Raw genomic sequence first — 17,442 nt, 5'->3', positions numbered from 1 at the left:
AAACGCGGCTCTTCATGCTCCTCTCGTCTGATGGGCCCAGCCCCCCGGATTCAGGGACGCTCTGGGCCCGGGTGGGGGATGGGCACGATGTGGTGACGCCCACAGGCCAGCGCCCAGGGCGCCCCCAACCAGGGTACCTCCCAGACAGGGCCGGGGCTGCAGGGGGGTCTCTGGCGTGGCTGGACTGGGCCGTTCCCCGCAGGCTGGGGAGGAGCCGAGGGGCTGGCAGAGCCAGGGTCTCTGAGCAGGAACCTGCTCCCAGGGCCCGACTGAGTCGCTCCCCGGGCTGAGACCCCTCACTGCCCGGCAGCAGCGACAGGCCTGCGGGTACTGAGCTCTGGGCTGGCAGCCACTGGCCATCGTGCCCATCCCGGCGCCCCTCCCTCTTGGTTCCACACAGGGAGCTCCTGGGGCAGACACTGGCCGGCTCGTGATGCCCCAACAGTGTGGTCTCCCCCTGTCCCTGCACAGCCAGCCGCAGCCCTCGCTCTATCCTCACTAGTGCCAGCTGCAGGGTGTGCAGTGCGGTCAGGGCCCCAGCGGGGCATCACACGCTCGTACAAAGGGGCCCTGGCTGGGCAGCACGCTCCTGTGCAAAGGGGTCAGGGCCCCGGCGTGACGTCACGTTCGCGTGCAAAGGGGCCCCGGCGTGACGTCACACTCGCGTGCAAAGGGGCCCCGGCGTGACGACACACTCGCGTGCAAAGGGGCCCCGGCGTGGCGACACACTTGCGTGCAAAGGGGCCCGGGCGTGGCGACACGCTCGCGTGCAAAGGGGCCCGGGCGTGGCGACACGCTCGCGTGCAAAGGGGCCCCGGCGTGGCGACACGCTCGCGTGCAAAGGGGCCCCGGCATGGCGACACGCTCGCGTGCAAAGGGGCCCCGGCGTGGTGACACACTCGCGTGCAAAGGGGCCCCGGCGTGACGACACACTCGCGTGCAAAGGGGCCCCGGCGTGGCGACACACTTGCGTGCAAAGGGGCCCCGGCGTGGCGACACACTTGCGTGCAAAGGGGCCCCGGCGTGGCGACACGCTCGCGTGCAAAGGGGCCCCGGCGTGGCGACACGCTCGCGTGCAAAGGGGCCCCGGCGTGGCGACACACTCGCGTGCAAAGGGGCCCCGGCGTGGCGACACGCTCGCGTGCAAAGGGGCCCCGGCGTGGCGACACGCTCGCGTGCAAAGGGGCCCCGGCGTGGCGACATGCTCGCGTGTAAAGGGGCCCCGGCATGGCGACACGCTCGCGTGCAAAGGGGCCCCAGCGGGCATGTCACTGCACAGAGCTAGGGGTGTGGGTCTCTGCTGAGACCCAGGGCGACCTTGGCCGATTCCCCTGCATTCCCCATGCCCATGCCAGGCAGCCTGCTCAGCCCAGACCCAGGTCATCGGGGGGGGGGGGGGCAAAGGGCTCTTCCCCGCAGGCTCCCGGCGGGGCGGGGCTGCCAGCTCCCCTGGCAGAGGGGCAGCGAGGAGGCGTCCCTGGGCTGGCAGCCCCCTGGGCCGGACTCGGGAAGGTGGGGGGGGGCTGCACCCCTCTGGCCGTACAGAAGGCTTTGCTGCCACCTGCTGGCTGGGATGAGGGACGACACGCAGTCAGAGCGATGTCTGTTCCGTGCCCACGGGGCGGCGCTGGGCCCCGTGCAGTGGGGGGAGCGGAGAGGAAACAGCCCAGCTGGTACCTGGGGGGACATAGCCAAAGCCATCCCTCCACTGGCACCGCATGGGCAGGCACCCCCCACTGGCACCGGGCATGCCTCATCAGGGAGCATGTCGCTCCAGCTGTTCAGCCATTAAATGCCCCTTTCTCCCTCCCTCCCAGCCTACCTGCTGAGCTGCAGCTTCCCATCCCGACCTGCCTACGGCGACGTCTCGGTCACCAGCCTGCACCCCGGGGGCAGCGCCCGCTTCTACTGCACCACGGGCTACCAGCTGCAGGGCCCGCCTGCGCTCACCTGCCTCAACGCCACCCGGCCCTTCTGGAGCAGCCGGGAGCCCATCTGCGTGGGTGAGTGGGGGGCTGCCTGGCAGTACCAGCTGCCCTGCCGCCTGGGCACTGCCCCACCGGAGCAGCCGTGAGTGGCTCACAAGGGACACGAGTTTGGGCTGCTCAGCCTGGGCCTTGCCCCAGACGCTGCCTCCTGATTGGCTGCCGCCTCCTAAGAGAGGCTCGGCCCACTGTGGGGTGCCCCCTAAGCACTGGGTGTGCTCCCCTGCCCTGCCGCCGCAGCCTGGCTCCAGGCAGCACTGGGCCAATGGTGCTGTGAGGGGGCAAGTCGGTCCCCCTGCCCCGTCCCCGAGGCCCTGCAGGCCATGGCCTGGCAGCCGTCTCTCCCCGGTGCGCCGAACTAACCCTCCGCTTCTCCTGGCAGCGGCCTGCGGGGGCGTGATCAGAAACGCCACCATCGGGCGCATCGTCTCGCCGGGCTTCCCAGGCAACTACAGCAACAATCTGACTTGCCACTGGCTGCTGGAGGCCCCCGAGGGCCAGCGCCTGCACCTGCACTTTGAGAAGGTCTCCCTGGCTGAAGACGATGACAGGTGGGGCAGGGGGTGGGGCCCACACAGGGAAAGGGCCCAGGAGGGTGCGGCCTCAGGGGAGCAGGGCACAGCTGTCCGCCAGGTCTGCGGGGACGAGCACCCCACTGCCACTCGGTGAGGGTCTGTCTGCACTACCCCCCTAGTTCGAACTAGCGGGGGAATGTAGGCAACCGGAGTTGCAAAGGAAGCCCAGGATTTGAATTTCCCGGGCTTCATTTGCATATAGCCGGGCGCCGCCATTTTTAAATGTCCGCTAGTGCGGACTCCGTGCCACGCGGCTACACGCGGCACGGACTAGGTAGTTCAGACTAGGCTTCCTATTCCGAACTACCGTTACTCCTCGTGAAACCGCGTGTAGCCGCACGGCATGGAGTCCGCACTAGCGGACATTTAAAAATGGCGGCGCCCGGCTATATGCAAATGACGCCCGGGAAATTCAAATCCCGGGCTTCATTTGCAACTCCGGTTGCCTACATTACCACCCTAGTTCGAACTAGGGTAGTAGTGTAGACATACCCTGAGAGACTTGGAACATGTGTTTGCAAATGGGTGTTGACTCTGAAACCTACTGATGGCGCTTGCCAGAGTAGCTCTGCCATTGCGGCTGCCCTGTTCTCTAGTCAGACCACGATGAGTTTTGGGCCTCCTTTCCCTACCTAGGACTGCCCTTCAACATTCTGGGCCTGGGCATGGCCTCCCAGTGGGCACCACATCTCCCCTCTCCCTGTGACTTTTGTCTTCCTGCCTCCAGGCATCAGCAGCTGCCCCTTTCCTTCCCCCAGCCCCCGAGGCACCCAGGGGCCTCCAGCAGGCCAAGCCACAGACCTAGCCCCCAGCGGCAGCTCTGCAGGGATGGTGCAAGGCCTGTGCTCCCTTGGCTGGTACCGTGCCCTTGCTCTGCAGGCTCATCATCCGGAACGGGAACAACGTAGATGCGCCGCCGGTGTACGACTCGTACGAGGTGGAGTACCTGCCCATCGAGGGCCTGCTCAGTGCCGCCCGCCACTTCTTCCTCGAGCTCACCACCGACAGCAGTGGCGCCTCCACTGGCGTGGCGCTCCGCTACGAAGGTGAGGCCTGGGCCCTGTCTCCCCGGGAAATAGAACAGGTTCCAAGGCACCGCCGAGTGGGTCACGTTGGGCCCAATTGCTCAGAAACCGGCAGCCCGAGGCTGGGGTCCCCCTCTGGACGGCACCAACCAGCCCCACGGAGCATGTCTGTTTGCCACCCTGGCCAGCAGAGTCACACTAGGAACCCCCTCAGGCACCCCAGTGCTCCCTGTGCCCCCCAGCCCCACCCTATACAGAGGAGAGGTTATAACCCATCCCCCACCTCCCCGCAGACACCCCAGCGCTCCCTGTGCCCTCCAGCCCCACCCTATACAGGGGAGAGGATATAACCCATCCCCCACCTCCCCGCAGACACCCCAGCGCTCCCTGTGCCCTCCAGCCCCACCCTATACAGGGGAGAGGATATAACCCATCCCCCACCTCCCCGCAGACACCCCAGCGCTCCCTGTGCCCCCCAGCCCCACCCTATACAGGGGAGAGGTTATAACCCATCCCCCACCTCGCCGCAGACACCCCAGTGCTCCCTGTGCCCCCCAGCCCCACCCTATACAGGGGAGAGGATATAACCCATCCCCCACCTCCCCGCAGACACCCCAGCGCTCCCTGTGCCCCCCAGCCCCACCCTATACAGGGGAGAGGTTATAACCCATCCCCCACCTCCCCGCAGACACCCCAGTGCTCCCTGTGCCCCCCAGACCCACCCTATACAGGGGAGAGGTTCTAACCCATCCCCCACCTCGCCGCAGACACCCCAGCGCTCCCTGTGCCCCCCCAGTCCTCCCTCACACAGGGGAGAGGTTCTAACCCATCCCCCACCTCCCAACAGGTTCTCCCAGTCCCAAAGGCCCAGCCAGGGCTATTTCTACCTGGGATCTTACTCGGAAGAGCTCACTGGGCCGTCCTTTAGCATCTAAAAGGGAAGGGGAGGGCGGGCGGATCTCTGGAATCCATCTCTTGTCAGGCTGGGCCCCCAGGCCTTCTGGGAGAGGCGCTGAGTGGGGAGAAACGGTGGCGCCTCTGAGCCCCTTGCCCGCGTGGGCGCCTCCGAGAGCAGGTCGCCGTCCACGCTGCCTCACGTGCCGCCCTGGCGTTCGCAGCAAAGCAGCTCGGAGGGGCCTGGGCCCTGCTAGTCCTCGTATAGCGCCCCGTCTCCAGAGCTGGCCACGCAGGGACCCCCTTGGCAATACCAGCCCAGCGCAGCGCCCGTCGCTGCCCATTCAGCAATTCTGCCTGCGGCTGCGCCGCCAGCTTTCCACGGACACCTCACGTGGCCCCTCTGCACGAGCTGTGGTGCAAACACAGGCCAGTGGTGCCCCCGGGTTTTGCACGTTCATCTCCTAAATTCCATAATGTCCCCCCCGGCGCCATTAACCCCCGCCCCTCTGCCCACAGCCTTTGAGCAGGGGCACTGCTACGAGCCCTTCGTCAAATACGGGAACTTCACCACCAGCGACGCCACCTACGCCGTGGGCACCGCCGTGGAGTTCAGCTGCGACCCCGGCTACACCCTGGAGCAGGGCTCCATCATCATCGAGTGCGTGGACCCCGGCGACCCGCAGTGGAACGAGACGGAGCCGGCGTGCCGAGGTCTGTCTGCCGAGGCCACGGGCCTGCACCAAGCCAGGCTGCCGGGGAGGGCTCGGGCAGGTGCCGGGGGACAGACCAGCAGAGCCAGGGCGGGCAGGGGCTGTTTTACTGCATTGCCCGGCCTGTGCGGAGCGAGGGCCTAGACCCTCCCCTGGGCGCCCTCCCATGCCGCTCGCTGAGACGGGGGGCGGCTGTGGGGGCCAGAGCAGGCAGGCCTGAGAGTGGTTCTCTGCAGCCGTGTGCAGCGGGGAGATCACGGACTCGGCAGGCGTCGTGCTCTCCCCCAACTGGCCGGAGGCCTATGGCAAGGGGCAGGACTGCATCTGGGGGCTGCACGTGGAGGAGGACAAGCGCATCATGCTAGACGTCCAAGTGTGAGTGGGGCCCGGGGATCGCACGGGGGAGGGGGGCAGGCTGGTCGGCGCTGGGATAGCAGAGGAGTCAGCCCCTCGCCCCCATTCTGCGCTACGCCCTGGGGGCCCGTGGGTGCAAAGGAGCCAGGGCTGGGCCCCCTGTGCCCCAGGACTGTCCTGGCTGGAACCTTGCGCAGCGGCGGCCAGACCCACACAGCCCCACGCATCCGAAGGGCAGCGTTCCCGCTCACCGTTTCCATCCACGGGTGGAGTTTCCCCGTGCATGTGCGGAATAAATGTTGTTCTGTGCAGTGGTGCACATGCGGGCGTGCCCCACCAGTAGGAGCACAACCCTCGCGGTGAGCGCTCTGCGGATGAGCAGGGCGGCCGCACAAGCGCCCAGCTCACAGGGGTGCTGCCGAAGGGGGAAGAGCCCGCTGGGGCCAAGGCTGGCCACAGGGCGTCTGCCCCAGCCCCCTCTCCCCACAGGCTGCGCATTGGGAAGGGCGACGTGCTGACGTTCTACGACGGGGACGACCTGACGGCCCGCATCCTGGGCCAGTACACAGGCGCCCACCGCCGCTTCAAGCTCTACACGGCCATGGCCGACGTCACCATCCAGTTCCAGTCGGACCCCGGCAGCGCCGCCTTCGGCTACCAGCAGGGCTTCGTCGTCCACTTCTTCGGTGAGGCCCGGCGCTGGCAGCGGACCCAGGAGTCCCGCCCCCAGCCCCCGCCCCGCCTCACCCGGCTCTCTCCGCAGAGGTCCCGCGCAACGACACCTGCCCGGAGCTGCCCGAGATCCCCAACGGCTGGAAGACCACGTCCCACCCCGAGCTGGTCCACGGCACCGTGGTGACCTACCACTGCTACCCTGGCTTTGAGCTGGTGGGCACGGACGTGCTCATGTGCCACTGGGACCTGACGTGGAGCGGGGACCTGCCCGCCTGCGAGAGAGGTGACCGGGACCCCCCCCCCGCCTACCCCCAGCCCCTGCTGCCTCCGGGAGAGGTTCCACGACCCAGCCCGGGGATGGAGGAGGGCGCGGGACAGCGGCTCAAGCTTGTCAGCAGCAGAGGAGACCTGCCACGTGCCTTTCCCAGGCATGCTGCTGCATTGGGGTCTGCCGTGGCGGGGCCGTGCTGCCCGGGTGCCTGTCGCTTTGCCCTCGTATCGGCTGGTCGGGCCCCTTGCCATCCAGGGGACAAGCCCCCGCCGGCCTGGTGCCCCTCCAGCTGCTGCAGGACCGGCTGGGAGAGATCCTCCGATTTCCCAGTGACAGCGCCGGGTACGCCCCTCGGCTCCCATCCGGGCTCCCCGCCAGCTGGGGTGGGAGGCAAGTACGTGGTCGGGCGGGGCTGCCCCGGGGGCGGGGCTTGGGCTCTTCATGTGCCCATGAGGGGGTGGGCAAGGGGGACAAGAGCCCCCAGACCGGAGCCCTGCAGGACCAGGCCAGCAGCCCCCCAACAGCCCTGCCCCCCTTGTGCCTAGCCTGCCACGCAGAGGCCGCGTTGCTGTGCCGAGAGCGCCCCCTGCTGGAGCGCCGTGCCCTCCTTGCCTGGCTCTCCCCCGCCAGGGCGCTGGCGGTACGGCCCGGTCCCCACTGAGGTGGTCCTCTAGGCGTTTGTGTGCCCTGAGCTTTGACCTCTGCCCTGGCCTGGCCCTGCCGCCCCCCTGGGCTCCAGCCGTTGCCTGGGGCTGGCGTGAGCCTGCTGCCCTCCCTCCCTGCACAGTGAGCTCCTGCAAGGACCCAGGGGACGTGGAGCACAGCCGCCGGATCGTCTCCAGCCCCAGGTTCCCCATCGGCTCCACTGTGCACTTCGTCTGCGACAAGGGCTACGTCCTGACGGGGGGCGGCCTGCTGACCTGCCGGGAGCGCCAGGCCGGGGGCCCCAAGTGGAGCGACCGCCTGCCCAAGTGCACCCGTGAGTCCCAGCCCTGCCCCCCCCCGGCCCTGAGGCCCAGCCTGGGACGCTCGGGAGGGGCGCCTCAGCTAGCCTCCTGCTGGGCACAGCATCCTGGCAGGGAGCTGCCCGGTGCCCAGCGCTGCCTGGCCCCCCGCAGGCCGGGCCCGCGAGGGGGGCTCCCCCGGCCCTCAGGGGCGTGCGTCTCACCCGCTCCGTCCCACGTTTGCAGCGGAAGCGTTCGAGCCCTGCCACAACCCGGGCGCCCCCGAGAACAGCCTCCAGCGCCCGGAGAAGAAGCTGTACCAGGCGGGGGCGACCCTGCACTTCTCCTGTGCCACGGGCTATGTGCTGCTGGGGGAGGCCAGCCTCCGCTGCGTGCCCGGCCACCCGTCCCAGTGGAACGGCTCTCCGCCCATCTGCAAGGCCGGTGAGTCTGCCCTGGCCCGGCCCGGCCGTGGGCTCGCGCCTTCCCTGCTGCAGCGGGGCCGGAGCTTGTCCAGTGCTCACGGCGGGGGGCACGCCAGCTCCTCCCCGAACGCTGAGTGTGCACGGGACACGGCGCCCCCGCCAGCCCTGCCCCCTGCTCCGGTGCCAGCCCTGGCATGGCAAAGCCGACTGCCCCTTCCCTCGCCTAACGCTCAGGCCTGTGCCCATGTCCACTTCGGGGCGGCAGGCCCGCCTGGGCTGAGCCCTCAGCCAAGCACCGGCCCTGGGCTTGCAGGTGGGAGCCGCTCGGGTGCTAGACTCCTGTCCCCTCGCGCCACCCAGCCCCTCCTGCCCCTCACTCTTCCCTCTCTCCCCCCAGCCGCTTACGATGAGTTCTACAGCAACCGCAACCTGGACGGTAAGCGCCCGGCGGGCCGCCCCTCCGGCCAGCGTGCAGGGGCCCCAGCCCTCAGCCTGGCTCGCGGGCTGCCGGGCAGGAGGCGGGGTCCCTCCGGGGCAGATGTGGGTGAGGGGCGGAGAGCCAATGCCCCTGATCTCAGGAGAGGGCGGGAAAGCAGCGACCCGGGGAGGGAGGGTGCTGAGCTGGGCGGACAGGGCTCGCTCTGGTACCGCTCTGCCCGCAGAGACTGCCCGGCTGGGGAGACGTGGCAAGGGAGGGAGCTGAACGCCCTGTTGAAAAGGGACCCCCCCCCCCCCCCCCCCCCGCCGCCCGGTGAAAATGAGCTGGGGAGGAGAGGGGAGGGGAGGGGTGAATGGAGTGAGTGGGCGGGGCCTTGGAGAAGGGGCGGGGCAAGCATGTTCAGTGTTGTCCCGTCAGAAGGTTGGCACCCTTACCGGGCCCATGGGGCTGCAGGTGCAGCTGGGGCTGGGTGGGGCGGGAGTGAGCACTGGGGGTGCGGGGCTCTGAGGGGGGTGGGGTGGGGGTGACGTAGTGGGGGGCTGTCTGCTCTGCTCTGTGACCCTGGTCCCCCGCGCTGGGCTGTGCGATTCCCACTGACTCCCCCACACGGGGACTGGCCCAGACACCCAGGCCCAGCCTGGGCAGGGAACAAGGCTCTTCCCGGGGGAGACGGAGGGAGGGAGGCGGAGATGGACACCGGGCTGGGGGCAGGGCCGGGGAGCTGGGCAGTTTTTGGCTGGGAAACATGGAGAGGAGACCAAGCAGAGTGCTGGGGATTCGGGGGGGCTGTGCACCCTGCCCCAGGGGTCTAGGGCGGCCAGCCCCTGACTCCTCATGTCCACCTGGCGTCTGTGCCGGGCTGGATCCTGGGGAAGCAATAACCCCCCTGTTCTGGCTGCGGAGTCCCATCTTGCTGCTACGGGGGTGCAGGATGGGGGGGACCCGACGCGCCATCACAGTTCTCTCCCCCCTCCGAGAGCGCACTGAGCGGGGTCACTCCTCTTGTGACTGGGGACGTTCGAGTCCCCTGCCTGGTAAAGCCGCAGCGGTGACATTGGCGCTCCCCTTGGCTTGGGCCTGCCACGGAGGTGCCCTGCAGGAGCCGGCTCCCCCCAGTTCGGCTGCTGCACGGCTTTGGGGGGCCGGCGCGGGCCCACGCTCTGCGGTCGCACCAGCCCTTCCACAAGCCCCGGGGCAGGGCCGACATGCAGTGAGATCGCTGGGGGACCCCACCCTGCTGAAAGGGCCAGCAGCGTCTGCCACCGTGCCTGCCTCGCTAGAGGGCAGGGCCACGGCTACCAGGGTGTATTTGTTCCCCGCCCGGGTCGCCTGGCCGACAGGCCCCCCTATCCAAGGCCAGTCCAGTCCCTCAGCATCTGCAAGGAGGGGTCTCCCTGCACCTCGGCCTGGAATTCCACCGCTGGGGCAGGGACAGGGACCTGTCTGCCCCCTTTGCCTGGGTCTGGGGCTCTAGCCCTGCTGGGCCCCGTGTCTGCTGAAATGGGGCCCTGAGGCCCCTGCAGGGAGCCCTCCCCTGGCCCAGGGGTGCCAGCCCCTCGCTGGCTCTGGCTATGGGTGGTGACTGGGGCCCTGTGGGGTCCGTCTGGCCACTCCTCTAGGTCACCCCCCCATCAGCACCTCCGTGGGCAAGTGCCAGTGACCCCCACTTCCTTGGGCCCCCCATAGCCCCCATTTCAGATGCACCCGGCTATGGGCTCCTTAAACGGGTCCCGTCTATGCCTCTCCGGGTCGGCTGAGTGTCGGGCACCATGTGGTCTGGGGACATGACTTCAGCCGGGCCAGCGTCACCTCCGCCCCCGTGTCCCAGGAGCCCGTCACCTCCCTGCCATCCACCTGCAGGGCCACGAGGCTCTCGCTCCGCAGGGGCTGCCCTGCCCCCTCCCGGTACACGGAGAAATCCGCCTCCCGAGGGTCAGACCTCCCAGGGGAGGGGCACTGAGCATCCTTCCCCCCACTCTGAGCTGAGGTTTGCCGGCCAGCCCCTGCCTCTGGGGCAGCCTGCCCTTCCCCCAGCCCCAGCCAGTTAACCCAGGAAAGTCTCGTGGGACCTGTCCTGGCGCCTGGGGCACTGAGCCCTCTTGTGGCCCCTTTGCCCGCAGCGATGGCAGGTTAGTTCCTGCGGGCCCCTTTGGGCTGGCTCCGCCCGGGCCCTGGCTGTGTCTCTGGGGTTGGATGGCTGGCCCCTGTCTCTTGGGCTCGTCCCGTAGGTGATTTCCTCCGTTGCTCAGCTGAGATCCGGTCTCTGCGCGATTCCCCCTCTCCTGGACTCCTGTTCCCGCCCGGACCGGCTCTCCGTGAGCCTCCCAGTGTCCTGGGGGCTTCTCAAATAGTCTGGCCGCTCCGGGTCCCCTGGGATCCTCCCGACACCGCAGCCGGGCCCCTCCACCATGGCCAGCTCATGCTGCCGCTGCCTCTCGGTCCTGGCGCTCCTCCCTGCGGTCCTGCCGCTCTTTCCCTTGTGACTCCAATTCCTTTAGCCTCAGCTCGATCTGCAGCCGCCGCAGCTCTGCCGGGATGGACCCCGCCCTGGACGAACCGCGGCTGCCGGAGCGTGGCCTGGTGGGCAGCGCGTCTGTCTGGCCGACTCCAGCCCCCCCTCCGGTCTGAGAGCCTGAGACGCTCCCAGGGGGTGTCTGGCTGCTCCCTGCTGGGATAGGATCCAGGCGCCTGGACGGGTCATTCTCTTCCAGCCGGGCAATCAGCTGGGACTTAGTTGCTTTCCCCACGGGCAGCCCCTATCTCTGCACAGCCCCACAAGGTCTGCCTTCAGGAGTCGGGCGTAGGCCTCTCCCCACCGATCCCCGGGGTGTAGACTCACCGACCGAGTGCTGCAGCGCCCCACGGCTCCTAGGAATCGCTTCGCTCTGCCTCCAGCACGCTTGGCTCTTGCGAGCCCCTTCCTCTACTGCGCCCGTCACTCGCTGCTGGAAGCTCCATCCACGGGGTGCAGCGCATCCCACTTCTGACACCAGTGTGTAGGCGCGTCGGGGATCCCCCGATCCTGCACCCCCGTAGCAGCAAGACGGGATTCCGCAGCCAGAACAGGGGGGTTATTGCTTCCCCAGGATCCAGCCCAGCACAGACGCCAGGTGGACATAAGGAGTCAGGGGCTGGCCGCCCTAGACCCCTGGGGCAGGGTGCACAGCTCCCCCGAACCCCGAGCACTCTGCTTGGTCTTCTCTCTTCATGTTTCCCAGCCAAAAAACTGCCCAGCTCCCCAGCCCTGCCCCCAGCCCGGTGGCCGTCTCCCCCTCCCTCCCTCTGTCTCCCCCCTGGGAAGCGCCTTGTTCCCTGCCCAGGCTGGGCCTGGGTGTCTGGGCCAATCTGAGTGCGGGTGAGTCAGTGGGAATCGCACAGCCCAGCGCAGCCAGGTGGGGACCCCTGGTTACAGAGCAGACAGCCCCCCCACTGCGTCACATGGGGATGAGGGAGGGAGGTGCAGGGGGTTCTGGGTGGGGTGTGAGGAGGTGCAGGGTGGGGTGTGAGGAGGTGCTCGGGTGAGGGGGTGTGAGGATGAGGGAGGGAGGTGCGGGGGTTCTGGGTGGGGGTGCTCAGCGGTGTGGGGGGTGGGGGTGTGAGGGTGAGGGGGTACAGGGGGTGTCCTCTTTGGGAAGCTGGGCTGGACTTAGCCGGGCTGGCTCCCAGCAGGAGGTGCTGTTCCCCGCGAGCTGCGGGGAGGCCCAGAGGTGGGGCCCATGTCTGCTCGGGGGGGGCAGAAGTGCCCGAGAAGGGGGGTGCAGGGAACCTCCATTTCCTCCCCCTCCCTGTGCCCCACAAGCCACTCAGGAACTCCGGATTCATCCCTGGCAAATTCTCTGCTTCCCCTCACCCCGCACGGCCTGTGCCCGTCCTCCCCCCAGTCGCCAAGGTCTCGCCCGCAGGGCCCCCGCAGACGGGCCCCAACGTGGCCATCGCCATCTTCCTGCCCATGCTCGTCCTGCTGCTGCTCATGGGAGCCATTTACCTCTACTTCTCCAGGTGAGTGCCGGGGTCTCCCTGCCCCGCCCATCTGTCCCGCCCCGCCCCTGCCTTGTCCCGCCCCGCCCATCTGTCCCGCCCCACCCATCTGTCCTCCCCGCCCCTGCCTTGTCCCGCCCCGCCCATCTGTCCCGCCCCGCCCCTGCCTTGTCCCGCCCCGCCCCTGCCTTGTCCCGCCCCGCCCATCTGTCCCGCCCCACTCCCTGCCTTGTCCCGCCCCGCCCATCTGTCCCGCCCCGCCCCTGCCTTGTCCCGCCCCGCCCATCTGTCCCGCCCCGCCCCTGCCTTGTCCCGCCCCGCCCATCTGTCCCACCCCCTCCCCTGCCTTGTCCCGCCCCGCCCATCTGTCCCACCCCCTCCCCTGCCTTGTCCCGCCCTGCCCTTCTGTCCTGCCCCGCCCCCTCCCCTGCCTTGTCCCGCCCCGCCCATCTGCCCCGCCCCGCCCCTGCCTTGTCCCGTCCCGCCCATCTGTCCCGCCCCGCCCCTGCCTTGTCCCGCCCCGCCCTTCTGTCCTGCCCCGCCCCCTCTCCTGCCTTGTCCCGCCCCGCCCATCTGTCCTGCCCCGCCCCTGCCTTGTCCCGTCCCGCCCATCTGTCCCGCCCCGCCCCGCCCCTGCCTTGTCCCGCCCCGCCCTTCTGTCCTGCCCCGCCCCCTCCCCTGCCTTGTCCCGCCCCGCCCATCTGTCCTGCCCCGCCCCTGCCTTGTCCCGTCCCGCCCATCTGTCCCGCCCCCTCCCCTGCCTTGTCCCGCCCTGCCCCGCCCCCTGCCCCTCTGCTCTAACCTCTACCCCGCTCGGCCCCCTCATCTGCCCTCTACCCCACCGGCCTGTCTGCCCCTCTGCCCATCCCCCACCCACCTTGACCCCATCTGCCCAGCACCCAGCCCCGTCTGTCCCCCTGCCTAGCCCCCCTCCCCGTCTGCCCTGCCTTGCCCCAGGCCTGTTGGTCAGTGCCAGCTTGGGTCACCAGCTGCCCGTCTCTGCCCCTCAGACTCCAGGGGAAACCAGCCCTGCCGCTGCCCCTGTCTGGGGCTCACCCCTACGATCACATCGCTGTGGACTCGGCCTTTGACAGCGCCGCGTATGAGACAGGAGTAAGTCCCCGGGCTCCGAGGGGCTCCCAGGCCAGCCCAGGGGCCGCGCCGGGCTGCTGGCCACTTGTGGGTTGGCCCCAGGGAAACTTGCTCCACGCCCCGGAGCTGGGGGCACATCCCGGAGCCGGGGCAGGCTTGCCCCTCGGCAGAGCTGCTGTGCACATGGCGGGGTGCCCGGGCCCCGCTAGAACAGCCCCCACGGGGCGTGTGGGGCCGGAGAGGGGTCATTCTGAGCACCAACAGAGAGCAAAGGGAGCCCCCGGGTGGGGAAGGTGGGAGCCCCGCAGGGGAGAGAGGGAGCGCATGGGGAGAGTGGGGGGCAGAGGGCGCCCGGCCGTGCTGGCTAGTGCCCAACCCCCTGCAGTCTGTTTCCTTTCCAGGACTCCAGGGAATATGAGGTTTCCATCTAGGCCGAAGCGGCGCTGAGCCGGAAGGAGGGGGCAGCCCCAGGAGCACGGCCCCTGTCCCCGACGCCACCTGGCCCCTGCGGCACCCGCCGGCATCCTGCGGGAAGGGACTGTAAATATCGGCCCCGAGAGACTCTGCCCAGCTTCCCTGCCCAGGCTGCCCCTCCCTGCCGGCGCTGGTCCCCCAGCCCTGGCCGCTGGTCTCCGCCATGCACCCTGGCACAGAGAAACCAGGCGGCTCCGGCTTCTCCTGCATGAGACGGGCCCCGGACTGTCACGTAACATGGAGCCGTGGGATCCGCCAGCCCCGCGCCTCCCTCGGCTGCCCAGTGAGCCTGGGTCACTCCTCGCCCAGGCTGGCCTCGCCGCTTCATTCCCTCTGGCCTGTTCAGCCCCCTGCGCCCAGCGTCTGCCCCCAGCACTGCGCCCTCCATGCCTGGCAGCCCCGTGGCGGCGGCCCCCGCACCTCGACTCCCTCTCCCCCCGCCCGGTTCTCGCCCTCGGGAGGAAACTGAGAATCAGACCGAGGCTCAGTGCCGGCATGGCCTGCCCGTGTGCGCAGCCCTGGACTTCCCGGGACACCCCCCCACTCAGCCGGGGCCTGGGCCGTTTTGCCTGCGGATGGGGAGTGCCCAGAGTCCAGTCGCTGCTCCCGGGCGCTCCTGGGGCCCGCACCCCGGGAGCGGGGCCGACGGGCAGCAGCCCCGCCTGGCGAGCCGCGGAGACGAGCTGCCGACATCAGTTTGCCCTCCCCTGGCACGTCCTGGCTGGTGCAGGAGCAGGAGTAAACCAGCCAGCCCGGGAACTCCTCAGCCCCGCGGTACCTCAGTGCTCGCAACCCCCGCCCCCCGCTGTGCGCACAGCAGGGGCAGCAGAACGCAGGGGGGCTCCTCCGCGCAGGCCAGGAGGCTGCACCGCTGGCCTGGCCCTGGCTCTAGCGCTCTCGCTGTGGCTGTCACACCGAGACAGGCAGGTCACCACCCCGCCTTGAACCTGCCCCGCACGGGAGACTGCGGCCCCTCAGCGTGGAGCAGGCGCCTCGCTGGGAGGGCTCAGAGCGGCACTGGGGGCGGAGGGGTCGCCGAACCGCCCAGTGCCCGGAGGGGCAGCAGGCTCCGTCCTCCGCCCCGCGCTGTGGCATGGCACCCGGAGCAAACAGTGACGTACCGGGGGGCCGGCGTGCAAGCGACGCCGGGGAGCACAGGAGCGGCTGGGCCATGCTACAGCGCCAGCCGGTAAACGGCGCAGGCAGCGGCGAGTTCTGCTACAGCTCCGGGCCAGGCCCGCTCCCAGGCGGGGGCTTGTCATGCGACGCGGGGACTGAAGTAGCGCCGGGAGGCACGTGGCGCCAGGCCCAGGGGCTCGGGGCCACGCCAGGGCCACGCCGGGGCTGCGGAGCACTGGGCCCAGTGTGCGGGCGGAGCCCTCGGCTGCTGGGCGCGGCCCGTGGAAGGCGCTTGCAGACCGCGATGGTTGCTGAGCCCTGCTGGCTTGGAGCTCAGCAGCGTGGCCCGTGCACTGCGCTCCGGAGGCCCCGCTTGGGCTCTGCCCGTCGGCGGCCCTGGGGCGAGTGCTGCGGGCTCCCGGGCCCGGCTCCGGTCTGCGGCTCCAGAAGCAGGCTGGCCCACGGGGGCAGGCTGTGAAGAGAGCAATGGGAGGGCTGGCAGCCGGCCGCAGCGCGAGCCTCCCCACGGCCAGGCCCTCGCACGGGGGGACGCCTGCAGGGGGCTGAACGCGCGGCGCTGCCACCGGCTAAGCGGGTCAGCCCGGCACGTATCACGGGGAGCGGTGCTCCCCGGGCAGGGGCAGCCCCCCGACTGTTACAAAGCCGGGCCCGGCTGCTTTCCAGCCCTGCTGGGGCGGGGGCTTGCTGGGCGGCTCCCAGCTCTGTGCATTCGGGGCTCAGACGGGCCCTTGGGCTGGAGGAGAAAGCTCGAAGGGCAGGGCCCAGACTCCCCCCACCCCCTTGTGGGAGCAGCAGGCCTGCCTCTTTGCCACAGGGGGCAAGAAGCTGCCCCTGCCCTGGGCTGGGCGGGCTCCTGGCAGCCTCCCTTCCCCAGCCCATGGAGCAAGTCCTCCCCCCACAGAGCCTGAGCCAAGCAGGCAGCGGCTGCAGCCCGGATTCCCATGAGCAGACTCAGGCCCGGAGGGGGGAGCCGTCCCCTGGGGTCCTGCCCTGCAGGTCAGAGACGAAGCGGCGGGGACGGGCCAAGGAGCCAGCGCCCAGCTTGCCTGCTGTGTGGGGGCAGGGCGGGCCTCGCACGCGCTGGCCTGGCTGCCCCACAGGCTGGGGAGGCCGCAAAGCAGCAGCCTTGCCTCGTGACAAGAGGATGGGCCAAGGGCAGGCTGGGGGACCCCTGAGGCTGCCTCAGGCGCTAACCAAGGTGCCCCAAGCCGGCAGGAGCAGGCCCAGGCTGTCTATGGAGGGTTTGAGTGGGCAGCGCAGGGCTCGTGGCTTGGCCGGTGGAGGGAGAGAGGGCCACAGGCAGCAGCTGGGCCTGCCGAGGGGCAGCAGCTCCGGCCCTGCAGGAGAACATCCGAGCGGCCAGACGGGGCCAGACCCAAGGCCCAGCCGGCCCAGCATCCTGGCTGCGCACGGTGGCCAAGGCCGGGCCCCTAGAGCGAGGGAACGGAGCAGGGAATCCTCCAGGGACCCCGCCCAGCCTGGCCACTAGCACTGGTGGACCCAACCCCCGGGGCTGGAGCCAGCTCTCTTTGGACCCTGCTGAAGTCCTGGCCTGAACAACACCGAGGTTGGGGCAAGGAGGCCAGGGCAGGGAGCTGCCCCTGTCCCCGAGGTGCTGGCCTCAAGCAGCCAGCCTCCAGGCCCCTGGTGCGTAGCCCAGCCCCCCACCCTCTGCCTCGGGGGCCCTTCTGAGCCGCAGTCCGGCTGCTGCGGAGATCCCAGCGAGGCTGGGCCGAGCCCGGCTGCACCGCGGAGAGCCCTGAGGTGGCCACCCCGAGCGGCGCCCGTCCCCCATGCGCAGGGCCCCTGCCCGGCAGCCCAGCCAAGGCGCGGCCATGCTGGTCTCCGTGAGAAGCAGCAGGCTGGGCTGGCGCGACAGCAAGGGGCTTCCCTCCTGCTAAGCCGGCGAGTCTGGGTCTGGGGAGCCCCGGGGAGGAGAGTCCTGGGGCGGGGCCCCCACCAGGGAAAAGGGGGCTCAGTGCTGTGGCTCCCCCACCCGGCCAGCACCCGGGGCCCGGCGTGGGCAGGAAATTTTCCTAGCTGAAGTGTAAAGTACAGTCCCCACCTCCCGCCTCCTGCTCCCGTTTGGGGAGAAGGGCCGGGCTTTTCTCTCCGTTGTTTCCTTAATAAACTGGTGTTTTAGAAGAACCTGCTTGGCGTGGTGCTGCCGTGTCCCTGGGTCTGCCGGTGCCGCGCACGGGCCCCTCTCGCCCCTTCCTCCCTGCAGCGTCAGGGCCAGGAGCCCAACCTCTCCGCGGAGCCAGTGGGGCTGGGGCGGCCTCTCTTGGCCCAGTGTAACCCCCACACCTAGAGTGGGTCACTGACCTCGGCCGTGGCACCGAGAGCACAGCGACAGCCCAGCCCAAGAGACCTCTCAGCATGGGCCGGGAGCCAGCTGGCTTTCGGCTCAGAGGGTGGCGGCGCCTACGCTAAGCTCCAGAGGGCCCAGGTTCAAATC

The 17,442-nt window shown here is 69.7% G+C and overlaps 1 protein-coding gene across 2 annotated transcripts in view; it reads left to right on the top strand.

Annotated features, from left to right (window-relative positions):
• Positions 1 to 17,132, top strand: part of SEZ6 (seizure related 6 homolog) — a 51,330-nt gene extending 34,198 nt beyond the window's left edge. Inside the window, exons 5-17 of one of the 2 annotated variants that reach the window (XM_075904531.1) lie at positions 1,818 to 2,003; positions 2,368 to 2,536; positions 3,440 to 3,606; positions 4,999 to 5,193; positions 5,429 to 5,567; positions 6,036 to 6,232; positions 6,310 to 6,504; positions 7,280 to 7,471; positions 7,683 to 7,880; positions 8,259 to 8,297; positions 12,182 to 12,299; positions 13,289 to 13,391; positions 13,756 to 17,132. In XM_075904531.1, the coding sequence (XP_075760646.1) occupies positions 1,818 to 2,003; positions 2,368 to 2,536; positions 3,440 to 3,606; positions 4,999 to 5,193; positions 5,429 to 5,567; positions 6,036 to 6,232; positions 6,310 to 6,504; positions 7,280 to 7,471; positions 7,683 to 7,880; positions 8,259 to 8,297; positions 12,182 to 12,299; positions 13,289 to 13,391; positions 13,756 to 13,788 (1,931 nt within the window). In that variant the 3' untranslated portion in view covers positions 13,789 to 17,132. The remainder of the gene's footprint in view (positions 1 to 1,817; positions 2,004 to 2,367; positions 2,537 to 3,439; positions 3,607 to 4,998; positions 5,194 to 5,428; positions 5,568 to 6,035; positions 6,233 to 6,309; positions 6,505 to 7,279; positions 7,472 to 7,682; positions 7,881 to 8,258; positions 8,298 to 12,181; positions 12,300 to 13,288; positions 13,392 to 13,755) is intronic. The other variant, XM_075904532.1, reaches the window with a different exon arrangement.
• The last annotated feature ends 310 nt before the right edge of the window (positions 17,133 to 17,442 follow it).

Source organism: Pelodiscus sinensis, chromosome 21, assembly GCF_049634645.1.
Source record: "Pelodiscus sinensis isolate JC-2024 chromosome 21, ASM4963464v1, whole genome shotgun sequence".
Classification (NCBI taxonomy): Eukaryota; Metazoa; Chordata; order Testudines; family Trionychidae; genus Pelodiscus; species Pelodiscus sinensis.
Note: the sequence above shows the minus strand (reverse complement) of the source record. Positions and strands in the feature narration are given on the sequence as shown.